This window comes from Manis pentadactyla, chromosome 8 (assembly GCF_030020395.1).
Source record: "Manis pentadactyla isolate mManPen7 chromosome 8, mManPen7.hap1, whole genome shotgun sequence".
Lineage (NCBI taxonomy): Eukaryota > Metazoa > Chordata > Mammalia > Pholidota > Manidae > Manis > Manis pentadactyla.
In genome coordinates this window covers 106,280,196-106,304,533 of record NC_080026.1, presented here as the reverse complement: position 1 = coordinate 106,304,533, position 24,338 = coordinate 106,280,196, and the positions used below count along the sequence as shown (strand labels likewise).

Below are 24,338 nucleotides of genomic sequence, written 5' to 3'. Positions count from 1 at the left end.
GCTGCTTTCCTTCCCTTTAGTTGCCTGTCCAGGCCGCCCTGCTGCCCCCAGCTCTGCAGATGTGCAGACACTTCTTGTGAGAGGACTTGACATCTTCCCTCCTCTGTGCTCTCAGATCACCTTGGCTTGGTTACTTGTGTTTGTAGGTATTTTCTCAGAACAACAGAAGGAGTGAGTGGAGTGCAGGAGTATTTAGGGGAAATAGGGATGGGTGGGAAGAGCTCTGCACTGAAGTCAGATACTCCGGCTCCAGCTCCAGCTGCAGCTGTGCCGTCAGCCTGCTGTGTGTCTCTGGATGAATTACTTCCCTTCTCTGGCAGCTTCCTTGACCATAAACAAAAGATTCAGACAAAAAAACTAAATTTCTTTTTAGCTTTGCTATTCTATGATTAGCAAAAAATCTCCTGTGTGAATTTCAGTTAAAAGGATAAAAAGACAAATACAAAATTTGAAGTTGGGAGTTTATTCTAGACCTGCAAACCTTCACAATTGAGAAAGGAAAAATTTTCCTTTTTTTTGAGGGACAACCTTTTTTTCTTAACATTTTCACTGAAATATTTATGTACAATATTATATTGGTTTCAGATGAACAACTTAGTGATTCAGTTATGTATGTTATTAAATGCTCCTCATGATAAATATAGCTACCATCTGGTTGAGGGACAACTTATCTAATTTTGAGGAATAAAAACATACACACAAACACATACAAAATGCCTAAAACTTCAGAATTATCGAACAAGGCCTTGGATTTTGTTGGGTGTCATTTTGGCCAAGTTTTAGGACAGTCAAGAAAGTAAAGGGGAAGGTCATCTTGGAAATGCCCCATCATTAGCATCATCAAATATTTATGGAGCTTCCCTAAGATAGAAGCACTGTTTGCTGACAGGCATCCAGCCTTGGTTTTCAAGAGTTCCTATAAGTGGTATGAGAGATCCCCTTAGAATATCTGAATTAAAAAACATCTTTAAAGAATACCTACTCCAGTGACTCGTAACTTTTTGGGGATCCAAGAACATGTGAGAATCTGAGGTCAGCCGAGGACTGTAGGCCAGTAGTTTGGAGAAGAGAGGAACACACACATAATTTTACATAAAGTTTCAAGACTTTCACACTTGAGTCCTTCTGAGAACCCCCCTAGGAGTCTGTGGGCCCCTAGGCTAAGAACCCCCAATGTATTCTATGATGAGCTGAGAAAGCTGAGGTCTATGAGAAGTGGCAAAACTTTGGTGAGGTCAGTTTGGGTCTTGAAGAGAAGGAAGCCAATCCACAATGACACTGAAGGGCATGAAGTTTAAAAGTATTCAGGAATGCTGGGTTTCCTCAAAGCATCTGAGAAGCACAAGAACAAACTACAGCCTTAGAGAAAGGCGAGGAGGGCAGCCCCTCAACTGGTGACAGGAAAGGTGTGCTTTGGTGAGCTCAGAGGGAACGTCCCTCGCTGTGTGGAAGCTATGTCAGTTCCCAGAAAGCTAAGAACAAAGGCATAGGTCTGCTTTGAGCATGGAAATCAGAAATAGAAGGGAAGGCATGTGATGCAACTTGCAAGAACAAAAAGGAAATTAAAAATGTTACGATGCTCAACTAAAAATGGGAAACATTTTCCTTTGACTCACTCAGAGGGGAAATCTCTAAATATACACAGAGGGTGTTTAACAATTTACAGGATGGGGAGAGTCACTGGTGGCAGTTCTTAACAAAAATAAGCTGCAGGTCTTTAACACCGAAGGTAGGGAACTAAGACCTATAGATGAAGTGTCCACCCCCAGAAAGGTGTTAGGAAAAAATACTAGGTATCAATAGAAATCCTAATGCCAGCAGCAGAGGAACTCTTAAGGTAACCTTTTATCAGCACCTCTCTCGAGCTGTTCTGCTCTCTTCCTCTGGCACAGCACAAGCCCCGAAAATCAGGGTGCAGTGGAATGCACAGGATTTGGAGTTAGACTGGGGTTCAAGTCCTGGCTCTTCAATTCCCAGCTCAACCACGTTGGGTCTTCATTTTGTAAGGTGAGGTAAATAACACCTTGTACAGTTATCACGAGGATGAAATGAGATATCATGGAGATGAACACACCTAGCACAGAGTGTGTAGTTGGACCCAGTATATACCTGCTGTGTGAGACGGAGGTAACAGAAAAGATACAAAAGTAGTTTCCTTTATCTTCCTTATTCCATTCCACCCAGGGAGGAAGATGGGGAGGAAGAAGAAGAAAATAGAAGCCAAAAGAATCCTTTTACTTCGGGCTATACACAGCCAGAATTTAGCAAATCTAGAATTCCGCTCTGCAAATCAGTGCTTCTCCTCATTGTCTTTCACCTTGAGTGCAAAGGCATCCTCTGGAAAAGCTTTTCGTTTCCTGTGCATGGATGCATGTTGGCCGTTGCTCTCTGGTTGTTTGAGGAGAGGTACTGCAGACTATGATGAGAAGGCTGGTTTGTGTAGTAATCAGATTCAAATTTCAGCAAAGCTAACGTGCTATCTGTGGAATAATCTGCAAGGAGATTAAGTCTACGTGGTAAACTGTTGAACTAATTGATTGTAATTAGTTTTATATTTAAGCTGGGATCTTTTTCTTAATAAACTCAAGAGGAGAGTCAGACTATTTTGAGGGTCCTGTGGAGGTTTTCTAGAGCTGAAACGCAGGAGCCCAAGTCATTCCATTTCTCCAGCTTCTCTGGGGGAGTTTGCCCATGTGTTCTGGGGGCTGAGACCTCCTCGCTCCGTCTGGGTCAGCCCCTCACCCCCCACACTGTGAAAGTGGGCTCTCCGTCCGCATCTGGAGGCTACAGGCACAAGCCCTCCTCCCGCAGTCTTCAGTGGGCAGTGAGGGAGCACGGCCCCTCGCAGCCAGGCCAGCCCTTCCCAGTCCTAGCTCTCACTTCTCAGGGTGTGCACACTCCAGTTATTGTGTTAGAACATTAGAGCCAGAAAGGACATTTATGTAAATCACAGCCGATCCTCTTGTTTTACTAAGAACTTGAAGTCCAGAGAAGTTAAACATTTGCTCAAAAGACAATAAATTAATGTGAAAGCCTGGTCTGGAACCCAGATTTCCACACTTTCGGGCCACTGTTCCCCCACCACCTGGAGGCCAGTGTGGTGGGGTATGAAGAGCTGAGAAGATCTGAGATGCGAGATGAGCAGAGGAATGCTCTCTGAGAGCAGAGCAGGTTAGGGGAGCATATTTATAGAGGGGCTTGTAGCCACACTGAAGTTGAGTTTCTCTATTTCCACATCTCCAGGACTTCCTGCTGCTCTTGATCCTGTGGACAATTTATTTTGGGCTTGGCAGACACCCAAAGCTGGAACAGGATGCTTAGTAACTTGTAGGTGCACCAGGTGTTTGTGGATCCAGAGGGATTAATAGCCCCAGGGAGGCTAGATTTCTGAGGGACTTCTGAGAACTGAAGATAGAAGGGCAGCAGAGCCCGGAAGCATGCAGGATTCCTCACTGGGGAAGAATGAAACAAGTGCTGTAGGCCAGGGAGGGCCACCTGTGTGAATATGTGCAAATACAGAAGAAAAGCAGTTTCTGGATCAGTAACTATCACCTGCTTACAGTTGATTGGACGGGGGGTGGAGTAGCGTGTCCGGGCTCACATGTTGGCTGGTGACTGTTATTCTAAACGTGTGAGGAAGTGGAATGCATCTCCGAGAGTCCAAACTGTTCTTAACGTGAGGTAGTACACCCTTTATTCTCTATCCTGGATGAAGTCCTGGTTAGAGCTTTGTCTACTTTCAGTCTTAAGTAAGGGCAGACTCTGAGGACCCAGGGAGGGTTCAGAGTAGCATTGTCCAGTAGGAATGTAATGAGTCACATATGCCATCTTAAATTTTCTGGTAGAAGAATGGAAGAGGTGAAATTAATTTTAATAATATAGTTTAACCCTACACATCTAAAATAGTATTTTAACATATAATCAATATAATAACTATTAATGAAACATTTTATATCCTTTGTTTTTGTACTAAGTTTTTGAAATCCAGTGTGTATTTTCACACAGTGCATTTCATACTGGCCATATCTCAAGTGTTCAGGGGATACACATGGCTACCGCCTACCATTTTGGACAGCAGAGGTTTAGAGGAAGAGATATATAAAGCGACACGCAAGTAGAAAGTGGGGCCAGGGAAAAAAAAACATATACGTAGAAGAAAAAAAGAGGAATAGCCTTTGAAGTGAAGGGCAGATCTCTGTGATGGATGTCAATGGTCCCATCTCCACTGAGGGTCTAAATGCCACACCCCCACGAAACACTGGTTTACATTTCAGCAATATGAGATATTTGATTTAAATCTAAGGAATGCACTTCACATACAGAGAAAATTAATCTTAGCTAATAAGATAAATGTTTATCTTGCCTTTCATTCCACAAATTTTAAATAAGGAACCAAGTCATCTCTACCTCTTGGAGATGAGTTAAGTTTATACTAGATGCTAAGTCTGTCCAGATGTTCAAGTCTGTGATGATTGTCCTCTGATTTGGATATGACCTAAGACCAAGAAAGTTATTAGCTGGGTCGGTATCCCCTCCAGTACTGTGGGTCCTTGAGTTAATGATTGGATGGTATCTATTACTGCACACTGTACCTTGTCCATAAAGAAAAAGGATTCAAGAAGTTACTTTGCCCATTTCCAGAAGCAGCAGACACTGGTGTTGCCGTCATCGTTCTGCTGACTATCCCATCGGGACTCAAGAGGGAGGTGGTATGTGGCAGTTGGACACTGAGGGTCTCAGTACTCAGTGGCTTTCCTACCTTGTGCACATCTCCAGAACTTCCTGAGACTTAAAATTTCCTTTTTTGCTCTCCCTAAATCAAAGGGTTGTTATAAAAGTCAGATGAGGTAATGGACCTATATGTGCTTTGATAGCTGCTTTTTAAAAAAAAGTGCTTTACGAAAGAAAGGATAATAAATATCAGGTCCTTCTTCACTGTACCTCATTCTTCCAACCTCATTTAAGCAACTAGTATTTGCTAGCTGATAATTCTAATCACTCCTTTGGGATTAAGTTGATTGAATGACACTAGGAGGCGTTTGTAAGCTGTGGAGATCGTCAAGAGATTGTCCATATCCTTTATGCTGCCTTTGACCTGAGGTCATCAGGCCATCAGCTGGAGTTTGGAAATATCTTGGTTTTTACGAGAATTTTTATTTTCATGAAGTGTGACCCAGACAGACCAGTCTTGGCACAGTGTAGCCAAAGAATCTCAATCTTAGATAACTCAGGACTTTACAGTCTTGCTCCCCAGAGCCGGTCTGTGGACAAGCAACGTGGGCATCACCAAATAGAAGTGCACAGTCTCAGGATGCACCCCAGATGTGTCAAATCAGAGTCTGCGTTTTAACAGGATCCCAGGAGACACTGACATACATGAAAGTTAGAGAAGTCATGCTCTACAATATCCCAGCTGGTAATACGGCAGCCTTGGCTTGAACAGCTGCTGCGTTTCCTCTCAAGGCAGCCCCTTCTATTGGACAGTCTCACTTTTAGAAAATTTTCCCTTCTGTCAAGTCAAAATCTGTCTGTAGATTTCACCTATTCAGGGTGCCCAGAATAAATTTCATTCTTCTGCCACATGAAAGCCCACTTAGTGGATGCTTAAAAATGTCACTACCTTCCTTTGCTACACAGAAGCCTTGACCCCAGAGGCTGGATGGGTGGTGAGGAGGGCCGCTCCCAGTCAGGTCCTGGTCACCTGGCAGAGGCCTGCTGATCCTGAGATATTATGGAAGGAGCCTTGTAGTTCTGTCTCTTCCTTTACTCTGCTAGAGTCCGAGGGGAATTGGTCTACGTGATTGCAGTTGGAAGGTATTCAGAGAACCTGAAGAGGTTTTCCAACAGGACAAGGGTGTAGAGGTGACGCCCAGGATGCACAGTAGACCTGCAGGGCATGCTAAGCGATGAGGGCATTGGCGGAGATGGACCAGGAGGGCATGGTGTGGAGTGAAAGGGCAGCCTAGTGGCTTTACCTCTTGCTAGCTGTGTGACATTGGGGAATGCACTAAGCCTCTCTGAGCATCAGCTTCTTGGGTTTTAAAAGAAGAAAAGATGACAAATCCTGCCCTGCCTACCTTCATTTTCTGTGGGACTGCTTGAAAATAACATCAGTGAGCACATATCATAATGCAGAAAATGGTCCAAGGATGAAAGAGAAGGTACAGTGGGACAGTAGGTGCATCAAGTCTACCCCTAACCCACTGTGTGACCTCAGGTGAGGCCCTTGCCCTCCTGTCTGTGCATTAAGTGGGTCAGACCCAGAAGATCTCTGAATGCCCTTCTTGAAGGTCCCTTGTTGCTGTTACTGTGTGTTACCCAAGGGTTTCTCCAAGGACAGCTCCTCAAATAGTAATTTAGGGAGACTTCTTAGAGCTTGGAATTGGATCCTCTCTGGGGGAAACGATTCTAAACACTCTTCCACTGAAGGCCTGGCCTCTCCTATGGGAGCCCCACTGAAGGACAGGTCTGCTTGGCCATAATAGCACCTGTGTTTCCATGTCAGCATGTGGTACCTGAGCTGGTGAGTGAAAAGTAAGGGTTTCATTTCAATAACTGTGTCAGGACACACAGCTCTATTTCTGGAAGCAAGCTCTGCCTGTGAGATATCTGAACTCACCTCATACCTAGCCAGAGTGTGTCATGTGCACATTTTCCCAGCGCAGCAGTCTTGTTTGATACTTCAGCTATTCCCAAAGAGTTTTTTCAAAGCATTACTCTTTTCCAGTTTTTGTAAGTACCAAAATATAGCATACCTGATAGTTTTATGAGCCTGCTTTGCCAGAGGAGGCTCCCCATCAACAAGACAACTGAAACTGGCTTTTGGTACAGCAGCCGGTTCATAAATGCTTGCTGAGAGCGAGGGGGCCAATGTGTGTGGTTATGGAGGGACATAGCTTTTCCTAAGTCAGCCCTTCCGGGTCTCCTGCCAGCCTGGGGACCCTGTGTTGTTCATTCTCACCTCACTGCAACCATGTTCCCACCTTCCCATTTCATTGCCTGGAAGCTTGCTTCTAACTCTATACATTGCATTTTCTCCTGTGCACCCACTGTTGTTGTGGAAACTCGGTGGCTGTAGGCCACGAGTATCCGGTGTCATTGAGTGTGATGGTGTGGTATGTGTATTTGCTCACGCTTTTATTTTGAATCCTTTTCCAATGTGACATCTGCTAAAATGTCTCCTTATAATTTGCTTGGTGATCACAGCCTTCTCATCATTCATTGAGAGCAGGACCTGATCTCACAGAATCTGAAAAGAGCTATGTGGTAAGATGCCTGTTGAATAAGACTGTAGCTTTTCTAAAGGGAATTCTTACTGACTTCTAGAGTCCAAACTGGAGTAATGCCTGGTTGACCCAGAGCCATTATTTACAAGAATTATGTGGCTGTTGTAGTAGAAGAGAAATGTCAGGCCACCCCCTTCCCTCTCAAAAAAAAAAAAGCAGAGGAATTTAGAGAATATTTCTACTCTGCCTACATGTGGGATTAAATTAATATATTAGTGCATGACTGGGGATACATACTTGCATTTCTATCCTGAAATTATTCCATTTGTAACAGTTACTCACTAATTACAGGCTTTTATGGTGCTGCCTTTTTTTTTTTTTTAAATATTTGTACTAAATTCCAAATTCTTCTGTATCTTACCTGTTTTTTCCATGCTTACGCCTGGATCCCTCCTGCACTCCTCTACTGGAATATCTATTTTTTTAACCTGGATCTTCAACTCTGTTGTTTCCCTGGACTTACGTGCTTCGTCTGGAATGTTACATCTCTTCCTTTCTTTCTTTTTTTTGTCCCCATGTTGACTGTTTTATGGGGGTTTCTGGATATATCGGGGCCATCTCACAGGAAGCAGTTTGCAATGAGATCATAAACATTGCCGAAAAATCTGTTCATTACTGCAGCACTGTTTCTCATCCCCTTGACTTCCATCACAAGGTATCCCCTTCTGACAATAAATCATCTTTAATCATTTCTCAGCAACCTCAAGCCCAGCAGCGAAGAGTCACCCCAGACAGGAGTCAAACCTCACAAGATTTGTAAGTACACTTTGGCAAATTGCATTCTTTGCAAACTGCTGGCTTTAGAAGTAGATCATTGACTGACTATGGGAGCACCTACTTGGGGGAATGAACCAGTTACTCCCAACTTCTCTAGGATTTCCCATCAGTGAGTGTGAAAACAGGCGGTGGGTAAATAAAAGAGGTCATGAAGGCAGGTGAAGAATTAACTGCCAGACAAGAGCAAATGAGAGCTGTGCCGACTGGTCTTAGTTTGGGTGTTGTGGGAATATGGAGGCAGGAGTGGTTCATTCTGACTGGAGATGCATGGATAGGGTGGATCCATTCATTCAAGAAAAGAATTGTTGGATGTCTCCTATAGTTTAAGCACACAGTAGTAAACTTTGTTCACAGACGAAAGGAGATTTGGAATGAATATTGAAGGACAAATTGGGTTTGAGGGCTAGAACAGGGAGTTGAAAGGTCCTCCATTGAGGAAACCACATGTGCAAAGGCCTAGGATAGGTGGTATGTTTGGAGAACTTGGAGAAGGTCCGTGTGGCCAAAGTATACAGTTCACGGAGGAATCAGAGAGGAAGCTCCAGAAGTAGGTTAGAACCAGATTGCAGAATCCAGAATGCAACTGAAATAAGTATGGATTTTCTTCTGTAGGTACTCAAGAGCCACTAGAGGATTGTGAAATGAGGAATATATTCTATTTTGTTTTAGGGAGGCAACTCTGGCAACAGAGTGAAGGGTGGATTTCAGAGACAAAGATCCTGGTTAGGAGATATTAATCCAGCAAAGACTTGATGAGGGCCTTTGAGCTAGGACAGAGTGGACACTTTGTGACCGTGGAAGCTGTAAGATTACCAAGGAGACAGAGGTAAAGGGAGAAGAGAAATGAGGATAGATCCTTGGGGAATCAACTTTTAAGGCAACAAAGGGGTACCCAGCAAAGGAGATGGAGCAGGAACAGTGTGGGATGAAGAAGAGGGCCCGGGGGCACTTACCTGTGGGGAACAGAGCAAGTAGCGCTAGGTCAGCACAGCGCCTGCATTAGAGAGGCTGAGGGAGGGAAGGAGAGAGAAACGTCCTCAGATGTTCTGCTGGGCACCTGGAAAAACCACTGGCGACCTCTGAAACAGCAGTGTTAGAGAGGCAGAGGTAGAGGGTAAGTTAGAAAGGTTAATGAGTCGCTTTGATAGTGAGTTGAAGGAGTGGAGGCTATAGATCAAGGGAGTAAAGAGATGGGGGAGGTGATTTTTTTTTAGGTAGAGACTTAAGCGTATTTGTCATAGAAGAAAAAGAGTTGACAGAGTCAGAAGATTTAAAAAGATGCAAGTTAAGAAAAGTGCCCAGGAAAGAGCGTTCAGCATAGCCAGGAGAAGGGACCCTCCCTCACACGTAGCAACAGGGCTGAGTGGGTGGGCGTGTGGAAGAGGGGAGGTACAGAGGCTTGAACCTGGAAGGGAGGAAAATTAAAGTGCTACCCGCAGCAAGCTGCATCTCAGTAAATGGGGTGAAGAGCCTTCTCCTGCGAATGGCACCCTGTAATTGGCAGAGAAGGTAGGGAAAGGACTCAAGAGGACAGTATCCTGAGCAGCGTGAAGCCAATCCAAAATTAGCACTGACTGGGGGACCCAAGCAGCAAGGTAAAGGGACTTCTCCTGCTGGTCCCCACTGTCCAAGAGGGAGAACACAGGCAGGTATTGAGCCGGTCCTCAGAGCTGAAGTTAGCAAAGCTGCCCTGGTAGAAGTTAAGGGAATAAGGCATTCTGAGAGGTCCAAGTTGGGTAGGAAACAGCAGGCAAATACAGAAATATCAAAACTATATTTACTAACTGGAAATCTGTCTTCATCTCTTAATGCCTCATTAGAGGCTGACCTTCTGGCAGACAGATCCATCTACCAAAATATCAATCACACTGGATAAATATATAAAATTAACTTGTCCCTTCAGTTTCAGCAGGGGAGAAGGAACCTCTTGCTTTTGGGAATGGACTCCACTTACTTGTTCCTAGTCTCTCTTGCCCACATGCTAGAATTCACTGATATGTACTAAAATGGTAGATGATTGGCTCATTTGCAAATTTACCTGCTATTATTGTTTCTCAAAATAGTGAGTAAACAGAATTGTGAACTAGTGCACAGTAGATGTTAAGATCTTAAGTATTTGTCAAAGGAATAAATGAAAACAAACTTTTCCTTGTTGCCAAAGCAGATATCAGATTTCACAAGTAGTCCAACTTTCTCCAGAGGCTGCTGTTCCAACAGGCAGAGCAGCACAGACCAAATTGCCTTAGGCCAGAAAGCAAGGAAATAAAAACCTTAACCCGAAACATCCCTGGGATAGAAAAAAAGCAAAAAGCTTTCAAGAGTTTCAAAAAAAATGACATCTACATTTAACAGCAGTTAATGAAATGTGTATCAGCACATTAAGAAACTCAAGATAGTTTTGCTAAATGGGCAATTGGAATGTATTTTTTTATATCTTTATATAAATATGACATATTATATGTATGTGTATATATATATATGTGTGTATATATATATATATATACACATGTATATATACACACACACACACACACACATATATATATATATATATGACAATTGTCTTAGGCTCTCCAATGTATAAGACCAGGATATAATGTCTATCTCTGCATGAAGGTAACTTTTGATTATCCTTGACAAACTACATATATTATCCTATATTAAGAAAAAGCCTTGGTTAGCTTTAAAGGGGTGGAAGGGCACTTCTACACAAAATGCCTAGCTATGGGAACCAAATGAAACTAAGTAAAAACACTGATGACTCCCATCCCTGTCAGTCTTAATTGACTCATTATATGCTGAGTGGATCTCCCCCAAAGCTAAGTTATTAGAGAAATAGCCAGTAAAATATTTGTCTCCCCCTGATGAGTAGGAAATACTACCTAAATGTTGATTTAACTTCATGGGCTTTTAAAACTCATTATTTAATCCTATCAGTATTTGAGTCACTTATTAACACTCATTTTTCTCACCTACAGATTTAGTTACCAAGCATTATATAGCTATATGCCGCAAAATGATGATGAGTTGGAACTTCGAGATGGAGATATTGTTGATGTCATGGAAAAATGTGATGATGGGTGGTTTGTTGGTAAGTGATCTCCTCGCACCTTTCTTACTCATGGTTTATTGAAGGAATGACTAGGAATGATGAGCCATGCAAAAAGCAACGTTCTCTGCACAGAAAGAAGAGCTGGCTGCTGTTCCACCATGAGGGATGCTCGGTACCCGGTGTGTTTGCTCTCAAGACTTAATGTTAGACTGAAAAACAAATAGGCCAATGAAAGGGCAAATGTCAGATACATTAACTGAGTTCTGTTTGTATTTCTGTCGTGCATATATCTGTTCTGCATTTGGAAGTTTTATTTCCTAAAACTGTTAATGAAACAACACAAAATTTGAGTGAGCCTAGGTCTCTACCATGAAACGCAAGCATATATGTAGACATTCCAAAGACTGACTTACTCTAGGATCCTAATCATTTTACTTAAAGCAACCTATTTAAAGGATTCACCTTTATAGAAGAGGGGAGATGGATGATTAACATTTATTGAGTTTCTGTTACCAAGTAGACACTTGGTACACTTCCTTATTGAAGTTCTCTCAACAAACAGCCAGTAAGACAAGAATTATCTCATTTCACAGATTCAGAAACTAAGAATCTCAAAGAGGTTAAAGTAGCCCAAGGTCACCGAGATAACAGATAGTGGGATTAGGATTTGAACTCAGGTCCATTTCTCCACAGGCCTCTGCTGTTCTACTCAGGCATGAATATGATGTTGGGAGGCACTGACTCTTGGCCTCACTTTTCCCCTTGTTCAAATGGCCTTACTTTATCATCTTTCTGAAGGCCCCCTCTTTCCTGATCTCTCTGGAAAAGCTTTGCTGAAGTGAAGTCATATCAGGGCTGGGTGGTCAGAACAGCAAGGCCTCGGCATCATCAGCGGAGGCCAGAGAGATTGGCCTTGGCCTCACCAGCCTCTTAGAAAGTTCTGTTGTACTCCCAAGGTCCCCAGAAGCCTGTGGCCCTCACTGCCTTGAGTTCTGTTGAGAGGGAAACCAGATCCAAGAAGTCAGCAATGCTCTAGTGCAGTGCAGCCCACTGCAAACATATGAAACTTAAAATTTTCTGGAAGCCACTTGAAAATAGTAAAACAAACCCAGTAAAATTAATGATGTGCTTTATTAAAGCTAATGCAGTCAAAATATCATTTGAACATGAAGTAAGTGTAAAAAATTTTAGTGAGACATTTTTACATTGTTTTCACACTGTCTTAGAAATCTGATGTATGTTTTATAATTACAATATAGCTCAATTCAGAATAGCCATGTTTCAAGTGCTCAGTAGCCACAAGTAGCCACTCTGTTAGTGAGCGCAGCTCTAGGATGTATTAACTGTTAAACTCTCTCTTAGATGCACTGAGCTTTTCTATGAGAGCTTAAGGTAGGGTGAGGGACACCAGTTCTCTAAGGGCATTCCCAGAAGCTAGTAAAGGACATACTCCTTAATTCCTCATTTTTCTCATCCATAAGAAAATGTGCTAACCAGTTAAATGAGCACATTTCTAGGCCTTCCCATCTCAGTTCTCTACAACCCCCTTATCCCTCCCTACTAGGGTTCAACTAGTTATTCTAAATGTCTTTAGATATCTTTAACCTTGACACATTCTTTTAATTGAGAAGTTTTACTTTGGGCAACCACTGCAGCCCACTGGGAGTGGCTGCTTAAAATGCATTCAACAGAATTTGGAAGCCATGGCCAAGACAGCTGGGAGAGGGATTCACTGACGAAATTATGACGTCTGCTAATGAGAGGGTAATGATGACGCAACATATACCCGCCACTCACCCTCGGCCCCCAGCTTTAGTGAGGGAATTCCAAGGGAAGGAACCAGCTTAGGGATCCAGCAAGGCTGGGTATGGAGCAGCCCAGGGAGGACTTTGTCTGAGATAGTTCAGTGTTCCTGGCTCAGCAGCAGTCAGGTTTCTGGGACTTTGTTGGGAGCAAAGACGGCAGTCAGTTTGGGGCTCAGGCACAGGTTTCTGGGAGGAATTTCCTTTTGATATGTGGTCAGATCTAATGGGCTTTTAGAAATCTTACAGTTTAGAAATTTTATATACCAAGTATCTTGTGTTGGATAAATGTGCTCATTCCTCCACAAAACAGATGTGTTGGAAAGAGCAGCTGGCTGGGAGTCAAAAGACCTGGGTTCACAGTCTGCTTCTGAGGCTCTTTAAGCTGTGGGACCTCAGCAGTGTCACTTACACTCTGAAAGTAGGTTTCCTCATCTGAAAAAAGCGAAGTATTAAAAATGCCTGCCTTGCTTTCACCTAGCTTTATTTTGCAGCCTAAATGAGGTAAGAGGGGAAAGTGCTTTGGAAACCGCATGTTACTCTACAAACTGCAGGAGCGCTATCAAGGGCTCTCTCTCAGCTCACACAGTGAGTCTTCTCATTTTGCATGTTTTTTTTTTTTATAGGTACTTCAAGAAGGACAAGGCAGTTTGGTACTTTTCCAGGCAACTATGTAAAGCCTTTATATCTGTAAGAAGACTGAAAAACATTATTTCTACTGGAGGATGGAGCAGAATTCACAAACCAGTCTCTTTATTTAAATGTTGAGTCAGTAGGAAAACTAATGCAGTGGATACAATAAGAAGCAAAAGAAAGGGACAGAGAAGTGTTGTGTCTAAAACCCGAGCCTGCCTAAGCTTGCTGTGTGTCAGACAGGGCTGAACCATGTGCTGAGCACAAAGGAATGAGGCAAATCTGTATTTACTTAGCGCTTCTGGGAGCCACTCCAGCCTTGCCCTCCTCTCCCCTCTTGGGTAATCTGACCTGCAGCACAGCCCAGGAGCAGTTAGGCCAGAAATGCTTCTTGCTGCCCCAGCCTGGACCAGCTGTGGCTCCAGAACGGTTAGCATGAATCCACCCTCGGAGTGCCAGGCAGATCCCCAGCCACCCCGGAGCCTGCTGACCCCCCAAAAACTGCTGGGGATCAGTCTGGGCTGCCAGGCCATCCCTAGACAGTGGTGGAGGCCCCCAAACTACCCAAGACCAAATCCCTCACTTGTCCTGCTGAGGTACATGGGGAAATGGAGGCAAGACTTAGGTGCCTTCTGCATTCACTTCTGCCAGAGAAGCACACAAGGTTTGTCATGGGAGCAGGATGGCCAGGCAGATAGTTCATTGTGGTTCCCGGGGATCCTGTACCTCTGGAGGTCACATGCAGTATTGTCCTTTTCCACATCGCTGGCTTTTAGCAAGTCGCCTTCGGGGCAGCAGTTTCATTTATCAGAATGCCACTGTTAACCTTTCTTTCCTGGACTGTTTTTGGCCAGGGTAGTTTGGGTTTGGTAGGTCTATTCTCACTGAGAACCAAGAGTAGTGTTCAGTGATTTATTTACCATACACTGACATATACAGAGGCCAGGCCAACCGATGAGCAAGACGTGCTCCAAGCCTTAGGAGGTACCCTCCATGTCTCCATTTTTACTCCCCATAGGAGTTCAAGGACCGCTCAAAATGTAGTGACCCAGGGTTATGGATCCTGATGCCCCTGGGGAGGCGTCTCTTCAGAGCTGAAGAGGCAGCAGCAGCGGCCCTAAGCGGGAGGCATTGATTCTGCCACTCCCCGGAGGTCTTTTTCGTGGGTCCCAGATCTGAGGAGGGAGGCCCCTTTGACACCTGGAGTGTTCAGGCACAGCTCTCTCCAGTTCCAGGATGTTTCTCGGCCTCTCGGTTAGACTCTTTGGGGAAATAAAGATAGAAATGACCTGTTCCCTGCTTGCTGGGGACTCGAGTGACTGGGGAGGCAGACACCCAAAAAAATACTGAATCAAGAGAGACTGTGATACGTGCTAAGAAGGGCGTGAGAGAGGAAGAGATGAATTTCCCCTGGAGGGATCCTAGAAAGCATTGTCATATTTCTGTCTCCATCAGCTCACTTCTGAACAGTGAGGGTGCTGGAAGAACCTTTATCCAAGGGTAGTGGTTTATGGCTGGAGATACTTGGAACTGTTTCCAGAATGTTTAAACTTTCATCCTCCCCACAAATATACAGCCAAGGTCACAAAAACAGGAGTAGCAATCCTAGGTAGTCGGGTGTGTTCAGGATCCCTGTCTCTGCATTAGCTCAGAATTGCCCTAGGACTACTGTCCCAAAGTCTGGAGTCATTATAAGTAGGCATAGTTTGTCTTCAGTGAGTCAGCTTCTGTCCCCTGCTACTCTTGGTATCCAATCCGCTGCCCACCCACCATCAGCCAGCCAGAGTACCCTCACTCTCTCCCTGTCCTGCTTTCAAATCCTGCTCTCAGGAAAGAAACTGCCACTGAGCCCTTCACACTGAAGTGACCATAAGAAGACATTTGTTTTTAATTAGGACAGAGCAGAGCCTTAATCCCAAGGGAAAAAAAGGCTGAGGAACTTGGGTGTGGTGTAGGGTAGAGGTCAGGGTGGAGGAGCTCCCTGAATAGCAAGGGCCTTCTTATTGTCCCTTAGAATAAGACTCATTGCCTTCGAAAGTCCACTTCACCATTTAAGGCACTGGTTTTTTGATTCACACTCTCTCTCTCTGAGGGCATATACTCCAAGTACATTTGCATGTGCGTTTTGCACAGCAGCATTTCACCCACTTTGGAATGTAATTCTTGTATTGGCTAATGTGTTTCTTGGTCTTTCTTAGATGCAAACTATTAGGAACACAATCTTATCTAATAGTTTTTTGAGGGGTGCTTCTTGATTAAGTAGGTAATTTTGAACACCTCTTTAAATACAGCTAGAAAACAAAACCAATTTGTAAAGCCACATTTGCATATGATGCCAGCCTCACGCATTTGTATATCTTCAGAAACCCAGGTATGCCTCACCAATTTGCCCATCTTTAATAAAAACTTGCATTAAACTTCAGCTTCCTATGTATTAGAAAACAAGAAACAAAGGTTTCCAAATGCTCTTTTGTCTTCAGACATTTAGTAATACAAAATACCTATTTTTATGCTGAGATGTTTATACAGGTTTATTAATAGCAAATGCAACTAACTGGCACCATGATTTGCAACACATTTTGATATATTAGCCATGCTTCTGGGTCAAGGCAAGCCCCAAACTACTTATCTTTTGCAGTCTCTCTGGGATCAGTGAAAGAAAAAAAAAAATCACATGCTTAAGAAGTGGGACTGTAAATATGTATATTTAACTTTGTATAGCCCATGTACCTACTTTGTATAGAAAAAGTAATTTTAAAAATTTGAACTTAAGTGGGGTAAAAAAAGGAAGTCATGAAGTTTTTTGCATTTTTATTTAAATGAAGGAATTCCAAATAACTCACCTACAGATTTTTAGCACAAAAATAGCCACTGTAAAGTGTTAAAATTTTAAGTATTCTTCCTGGGAGAGGAGGTAACTGATATCTCAGCTACAGTTTTTTTATTTTGTTTTTGATTTTTTTTTTTTTTGTAGTCCTATTTATCGACAGTAGCATTAAGTTCTGTTGCTAGAATGGGTTACTACAAAGATTATATTCTGAAAGAAAAGTAACTGAATTATATATAACCAATTAATTTAAAGTATTGCCATTTAAATTACACACCAAGAGCATGTACTGTGCAGACACAGATTTTTTGCTCATTTATTTTTCTTTATTGCAGTGGGTTGATTTGATAAAGAGATGTGTTGAATTACACATTTGCTGTACATATTATTTAATAAACATTATTCAGAACTGCGTGGCATGTTTGTTCTTCCCATTCGTTGATTTCTTTCCTTCCTTTGCCAAGTTTCTCAAATGAGCATTTGCTGGTGTTTACTGCTTCCCTTCTACATAACCTCTTTTTTCTGTTCTTAATCACTTGCCATCTGGTTTCCATCCCGCTCTTTGAAGACACCACTTCTTGTTCTCAACAGTCTAACTCCATCACCCTCTCCAAATTAACTGATTACTGTTGACCATTTCTCCATTCTTTCTAGAATGTTTTTATTCTAATTACAAAAATAATGCATATGTCTTTAAAAGCAAAAGTGAAACATTGTAAAATGTGTATGATATGTCTTGATTTGCTTCACAAGACATAAATACAGGAAGTAATATTTAGTTTTTCTAAATCGAATTATATCTGGCTATGAGTCTTTCATCTTTTTTTCCCTCCCAAGCCAAGTGTGTCAAGGCTGTGGCAGACACCAGGCATCCAGGCTCCCCTGGCATCGCCTAGCTGGGCCATCCCCATCTCGGCTTGGGATGGGGCCTGCTGCACACGGGGCACAGGTCTGCCCTGTAACAGAAAACCCCTAATCCACCCTCTCCACCCTGGGTCTGTCCTTCTCTACCTCCTTCAATTCAAAGCACTAGTTTGCACTGCTGCCTCTTTGGGGTGACTCTGGAATCCCTCTCAGTGGGCTCAGACCTCAGTCCTGGGAGAAGAGTTGTTTTCCAGGGGTCTGAGAACCTCCACACTGGGTCCAGAGTCATAGGCACTACTTTCATGCTCCCCATCCTGTCCAGCAAATCCATCAGCTGTACTGTCAGAACACATTTAAAGCCCAACCACTTCTACCATCACAGTTCAAGCCATTTTCTTTCACCTGCATCACTGTAATCACTTTCGAACTGGTGTCTTCCACTTCTACCCTTCTGCCCTCTATTTGGTCTTAGCAGAGCAACCAGAGTGGTCATCTTAAATTTGGTCCAAAACCCTCTAGTGAGTTCTCACTGGCATGCTGCCCCACCCCTCTCCCTCATCTCTGGCATCATCTCTCATTGCCCGGTCCAGCTCCATAGTCCTTACGGCCTCAAACTCATCAAGCGTGCTTCAGCTCAAGGGTCTTAGCAGACTCCCTCCCTGCGCCTGGAAGACCCTCTACTCCAGAGCTGCATGGCTTGCTTTCTCCTGCCCCTTAGGTCTCTTAAAGAGAGGCTTTCCCTGGCCACTTTATATATAATAGGATTGTACCCTCACCACCCCCGTACTCTCTCCCCTGCTCTTCCACTATGCTGCGTAGTACTCTCACCTTCCGAGACTTTTCATATTTTTGCAGTCATATGATCCGTGAGTGTAATTACTCTGTTTCGCTGTTATATGCCCACCGCATGTGGCAGCAGGCCCATCTCAAGCTGAGATGGGGGTGGTCCTAGCCAGGGGATGCCAGGGGAGCCTGGACACCTGGTGCCACAGCCTTGGCACACTTGGCGTGGGAGGGAAGGAAAGGACAGACTAGACTGCCTTTTTGCCCACCACAGCAAGAGATCATAGCCGATTTAATTCGATTTAGAGGAAGAGTGCCTAACATAGCTGGTACTCAATCACTCAATCCTTGTTCATCAAGTAAATGAGCAAAGTAATAAGTAAACCAACCCCTGGGGCCAGAGATCCTAGAACTCAGAGAAAACGAATCTTGGTACTAGGAGTGAAAGGGAAACACCATGCCATTTTCTTACAGCTTCAGAAACAATCTCAAAAAAATTATTCTAAGCTCATACAGTGAGTTTTCTGTAATTGCTCTCCTCCCCATAGAGATCACCACTGCTGACTATTCAATGTGTGATCGTCCAAGCTTTGCACACACTAAACACGTCTATAAAACGCTTTTTATAACTTTTCTCCCCTTAACAAAAGTTGGACGTGTTTCCATAATTACCAGTCCCCTATTGATGCAAACATTGAGGTCACTGCCAACTATTTACCACAACAAACTGTTGCAGTGAGAGAATTTTTGGCCCAAAGATCAGGAACATTTCAAATCTTGAGGTATTGCCAGACTGTCATCCCAAAAAATGCACCCATTTGCACTCCCACCAAGTCCATGGGAGTGTCTTTCCCTGCCACCCAATTATGTGTTGCCATGAAATGCTTACCTGGGTTCTGTCTGGCCAGCCCCTTCTCTTTCTAGATGGTCGCTGCGCTCTCTCGGCTCATTTTCTTCTAACATGCTCCTTTAGGGAACAGATCCCTGCGGTATAATTTGGCCTAAAAAGTATGAGGGCTCCTTTCACCGGTAAGTGGTAGAAACCTAAATCTACTGGCCGTTCTTGAGTCATCACTGGGAAGAAGGAAGTTGGAACTAGCCTCAGGCTGGAGTGAATCCAGAGTCTTAACCTCTATATTTGTCTTATTCTTGGCATTGTTTGTCTTATTTGGCTGCATTTTCGTCTACTGAATGTGGCGATAGAAAACAGTGCTGTGGGTAGTTCCAGGCTGCTGCTTCCAGTCTGACTCTAGACTAGGCAATAGGGCCTTCCTGTTTGCCTTCCCTGAAAGTTCCCAGGCCCTGGCAGGCCCAACCTGGATATTTACTCTTCCTTTGACTAGTCAGTTTGGCCAAAGGGGTGGAGTATGATAGCCCCACCAGAGCCTCATGAAAGCGGGGAGGAAAGGGCCAAGGGAGGGGGCATATTTCTCTAAGGAGGCAGCTGGATAGATGACTATGATCCACTGTGCAAACTGGACTTTGATACTGTGACAAACTGGAAAATGGAACCCTTCTGCCCTTCCCCAGTACAAACTTCAGTGTAGCTGAATGCAGGCTATGTGCTCAAGCTCTGTTCTCCATGCTCTTGAGAAGAAAACGGTGCAGGAGGACATCCACCCAGACGAGGGGATCAATGTGACCACGGGGGCATAGCACAATTATGTCACATACTAAAAATATCAGGACTCTTCTGAAGCAACAAAGATTAGCATCGCAAAAGTCTTGAAGAGTGTTTGGACGAATTGTACATGGGTGTATTTGCCAAGTCTCAGCGTGTAGAAATCAAGCCCGTCTCAGGAATGCTCAGTGGAGGCCTTTAGGACAAAGGAGAGAAGTTACTACTTGATACAGGTACTTTGTGGAATGGACTAGCCAAGAAGGTGATTCAGACTGAAAATACTGAGGAAAATTTAAGATGAACACATAAATGCCAAAGTCCTTGATGAGCTATTTTGAGTGAGACACGAGGTCCACCCTGCAGAACACCTGCTGTGCTCTCCCCTCACCACACTTGCATCATCAGACAGGAAATACTGGGTCTGGCCCCCTTCTGGCTTAGTTGTTTTTAAGGTGAGACCGGACAAAGTCAGATAAATCTGCAGAAGAGAAAGATTTGAGAATCGTCCTCAAAATAATTCAGCATAAATTATGTACACTGATGAGAGCTTAGATTATTGAGGTCAGTGGATCTCAAATCATGGTCCCTGGACCCCACAGGGTTTCCAAACCCTTTTGGAAGATGATAAAGTCAAAACTATTTTCATCATAATGTTAAGATGGCCGCTGTGGTAGCCAGCTTCCAAAAATGCCTTCAGTGAGCCTCACTTCCCAGTACTGCAGAGCCTTGTGGGGTCCCCCTCTGCATTCTTTTAGGGTTGGTCAGTGTGACCAGTAGAATATGTCATGTATGGATGGTAGGTCACTTCCAAGTCTAGGTCAGAAAAGCTATTGTGGCTTCTGTCTCTGTGGGGAAAAGCAGACTACATTTTAGAATTTATAAATACTAGTTGTTATGCTGGCTAAATGTGCTAATTCCTCCAAAAAGGAGGGGTATTAGAAGAATGGGTTGGGAACCTAAAGACCTGTGTTCAAGTGCTGCCTCTGATTCTTAGGTGGTTGGACTTCAGAAATGCCACTTCAGCTCTCTGAGCCTGGGTTTCCTCATTTCAGAGGAGGACACCCCTGGACTAAAGTGGGGCTCTACTAGGAAAGAGAAGATTGATGTTTGAAAGGCAACTTACAGTGCCTACCACAAAGCTCTCCTGTTACTCTGGTGCCTGCTGTGTACCAGCATTTTCATGTATTATTTACCTGCATATCTACCTTGTGAAGTAGGTATTCTTAGATCCATTTACAGGAGAGGATCCTGATACTCAGGAGTTCGCCTCAAGTATATACAGCAAGTAAGTGGATTCAGTCTGACTCCAAAGCCAGTGTCCTTTCCATTGATCACTCTGCTTACCTCCAAGGGACAGACAGCTGGGATATGTCTGCAGACCAGTAACCTCCAGAACATCCAACATTTACCCAGAGTATAATATGTCTAAGAGTGACCTCATGGAATAATGGTAAAGAAGTGACCTTTTGATGAGCACCTACTAGGTGCTTGGATGTCGAAAGCTCACTAAGAAGTCTATGTGCTCCTCAGTCTTCTGCCAGAGCTAAGGTGGCAGCAGTGACATAGAAGTCCTCATGTACCCCTGCTGATACCATGTCATCTTACTCTTTACCATTCACAAGCCTCTTAGAAGTGCGGCCCAGCCTCGTTGCCTGTACCCACTCACCACCACACTAGCCCTCTGGCAGCTGCTCAGTGGCTCCCCTGTTAGTGTTACAGACCTGCACACCTCCAAGCCCACCAAGAACTTTGTATTCCTCCATATTTTCTGTATCAGTTAAGAATGACTTCAGCTGGAACAGCAGGTGACCCAACAAGTGACAGTTTATGTGGCAGATGTGTCTCATCTCATTGAAAAGAAGACAGGCTCTGGGTTAGAATTTCTGACTCTCTTGCTCTCACAATTACAAGATGGCTACCTTGGCAGCTCCAAGCATCACATCCTCATATCACTGCCTTTGAAGGCAGGAAGCAGGGGGCGGCACAGGACAGAGGTCTCCTCTGTGCATGCTGCCCCGCTGGGGAGACAAATCTTGTCCCAAAGACCCCAGCAGACATCCTCCCACCTCTCGTTGGCTGGAGCGGATCACGTGGCTACTCCTAGCGGTAGAGACAACGCCAAAGGGCGTGGCGAGGCAGAAGGTTGGGAATGGCTTCGGGTAGCCAACCAGTGGTGAGTATGACAAGCAAGCTCTCTTTTTCTTTGGCTTCCCTGAGGTCTTCCTGCCTTCCCTTCACAGTTTAAGTCTTTTGAGTTCTTTCCTGGCTTCTCATCCTGTCCTCACCCCTTCAGTGTGGATGCTTCTATAATCTGTTGGCCAGTCAATTTGTCATTCTCCTAATTTTAACTATCACCCCTTTTTTCTACGAGTTACTTTTTTCTACTTTTTAAACAATACAGTTATTGAAGTAAGACAGCTTCATTCATTACTGAGTTGCCATATACTGTGATACAATTTAAGTGTTCTACACCTATATAGTAACCTGCTCTTGTCACTTGTCATAAACACCTTTCTTGACAATTCATATTCATCCCTACATCATTAATGAGTACAGGGTATTCCATGGTATAAGTGTGCCATGGTATATCTAGCCGTCTTCTATCATTGACACTTAGGATGGTGCCAGTATTTTGCAATTGCGGACAATTCTGTGCTGAACAACCTTTTACATACTCTTAGTACTTTAGATGCCTACTTTTTCTCTAGATCAATTCTTAGAAGTGGAATTGTTTGATCAAAGGGTATACTGTGTTTAAGTCTTTTGACACATATGTTTTGCCACACAAGTGTTGACAGGGCCTGTCAGTTCTTCCATGCAACATATCTTGGATTTGTCCTTTCCTCTCTGTCGCTGAGAATTCATCATTTTACATCCTTCCTCAAATGATACCACTTCCTGAATTCTCTTCTATGAAAAAATGCTTCCTGCCCACAAAATGATTGTGGGTGTAGAGGTGCCCTCATCACCTTCAGCTTGGGAATCCAACTGTAGATGAACCATCCTCAGTATTTTTGAAAAATTTCCTAAGAATTAAAACTAGGCTCCTTGACCCAGGGCATCGGGAGTCAAGGAAGGCAACCATCATAAGGGGGAGGACCAGAGCAGGTAGCGCAAAACTAGAGGGCACTTCTAGGAAATGATGGGAGAAGCAGGCCAGATGAGACAGAAATGGTGGCTCCAGAAAGAGAGAGACCAGAGCTTTCAAGAAGAGCAACATAAAGAAACATGACAGGAAATTAAGCTTTAATTCAGGGGGCATCAGAGGGTCAACCCTTAGCAGGGTCAGGCCAGCAAGAAAGTAACAATAGCGTCTCCTTTACCTGGAAACAGCGAGGTCCCTTGGACACAACAGCCTTTCCATGTCGCTGTAAAGAAGGCCTTATCCCCTTTTCAGTTAAGGAAAAGCCCGTCTTGACCCCGTTCCTCCCCCGCTGCTGGCTGCTTTCTCTCCTGCCCTTTACAGCAAAACACCTCAAAAGAGCTGTCAGTACTTGCTGTCTCACCTTCCTCCCCTCTTCCTCCCTCCTGAACCCCTTCCAGTCAGGAACACTTTCTGTTGGGCCCCTCAGTGACTTACAGCATTAATCCCATGGCTAGTTCTCAATTCTCAACTCCCTGGACTTTCTAGCAGCATTTGATCTGCCTGATCACTCCTTTCTCCTCAAAACACTCTCTTCCCTTGGCTGCCAGGACATGGCCCTGCCTTGGTTCTTGTCCTGCCTTGCTGGAGGCTCCTTCCCAGTCTCCTTTGCGAAGTTCCTCCTCATTTCCCTGGTGAATGTCTTACAACAGTGGGCGTTCTCAGCCCCGGCCTTTGGCTCTTGCCTTTTCCTACTCCCCGATGCCCTCAGCCATTCTTGGGATTTTGAAAATCCTCTCTATGCCCGTCTTTGCCTGGGCCTCTTCCATGGACTCCAGGCTCCTATATACAACTGCCTGTTCTGTGTCTCCACTGGAATATCTAATAATCGGTGTTTGAAAATATGTCCAGAATGGAATTAGTGTACCCCCAAAGCTGCTATCTGCACTGGCTCCCCTGTTTCAGTTAATGGCACTTCCAACCTTATAGCTGCTGTTCAGGCCAAAACACCTAAGTCATTCTTGACACCTCTCCTGTCCATCAGAAAATGCTTTAAAATAGCCTGAATCCAAACACTGCACACAGAGGACTCCTCCCACCCTGCATCCCAGCTAATCATCTCTTGTCTGGATTATTACAGCCCACTTACTGCTCCCCCTCCGGCTCTTGTCTCCTCTTCCATCTGTTTCAACACAGCAAGCAGAGTGTTGCAAACGAGAGGCAGATCACGTTAATCCTCTGCGCAAAGTCCTCCTGACCTCTCTTACTGCCCGGGGTTCTCAAATGCCCCACAAGGCACTGCCCAGTCAGACTCTTATTTCTCTGACCTCATCTCCTGCTCCTCCCTCACGCATGCAGCTCTGGCCTCTGGCCTCCTTGCTGATGAAGGGGCCAGGCTTGTTCCCATCTTTGAACTTACTATTTCCTCCACCTGGAATGCTCTTCCCCAAGTAGCCATGTGCACTGCTCACTCACCTGCTCACTCAAATCACTTTCCTGGACAAGTCTTCCCCATCACTTTTATTATTGACATCTGCAACCCCTTTATTTTTCTCCATAGAATACAACACCATGTAGCATGCCATATTTTTTCCTTTTAAAAAAAAATTT

At 44.1% G+C, this 24,338-nt stretch overlaps 1 protein-coding gene across 50 annotated transcripts in view; it reads left to right on the top strand.

Annotated features, from left to right (window-relative positions):
• SORBS1 (sorbin and SH3 domain containing 1) overlaps nucleotides 1-16,796 on the top strand; it is a 233,980-nt gene extending 217,184 nt beyond the window's left edge. For 22 of the 50 annotated variants that reach the window (XM_057506116.1, XM_057506117.1, XM_057506129.1 and 19 more), the window contains 4 exons: nucleotides 7,207-7,266; nucleotides 7,852-8,042; nucleotides 11,042-11,154; nucleotides 13,544-16,796. In XM_057506116.1, coding sequence (XP_057362099.1) covers nucleotides 7,207-7,266; nucleotides 7,852-8,042; nucleotides 11,042-11,154; nucleotides 13,544-13,611 — 432 coding nt within the window. In that variant the 3' untranslated portion in view covers nucleotides 13,612-16,796. The remainder of the gene's footprint in view (nucleotides 1-7,206; nucleotides 7,267-7,851; nucleotides 8,043-11,041; nucleotides 11,155-13,543) is intronic. The other 28 variants (XM_057506164.1, XM_057506161.1, XM_057506160.1 and 25 more) reach the window with 3 other exon arrangements.
• Nucleotides 16,797-24,338: the final 7,542 nt, after the last annotated feature.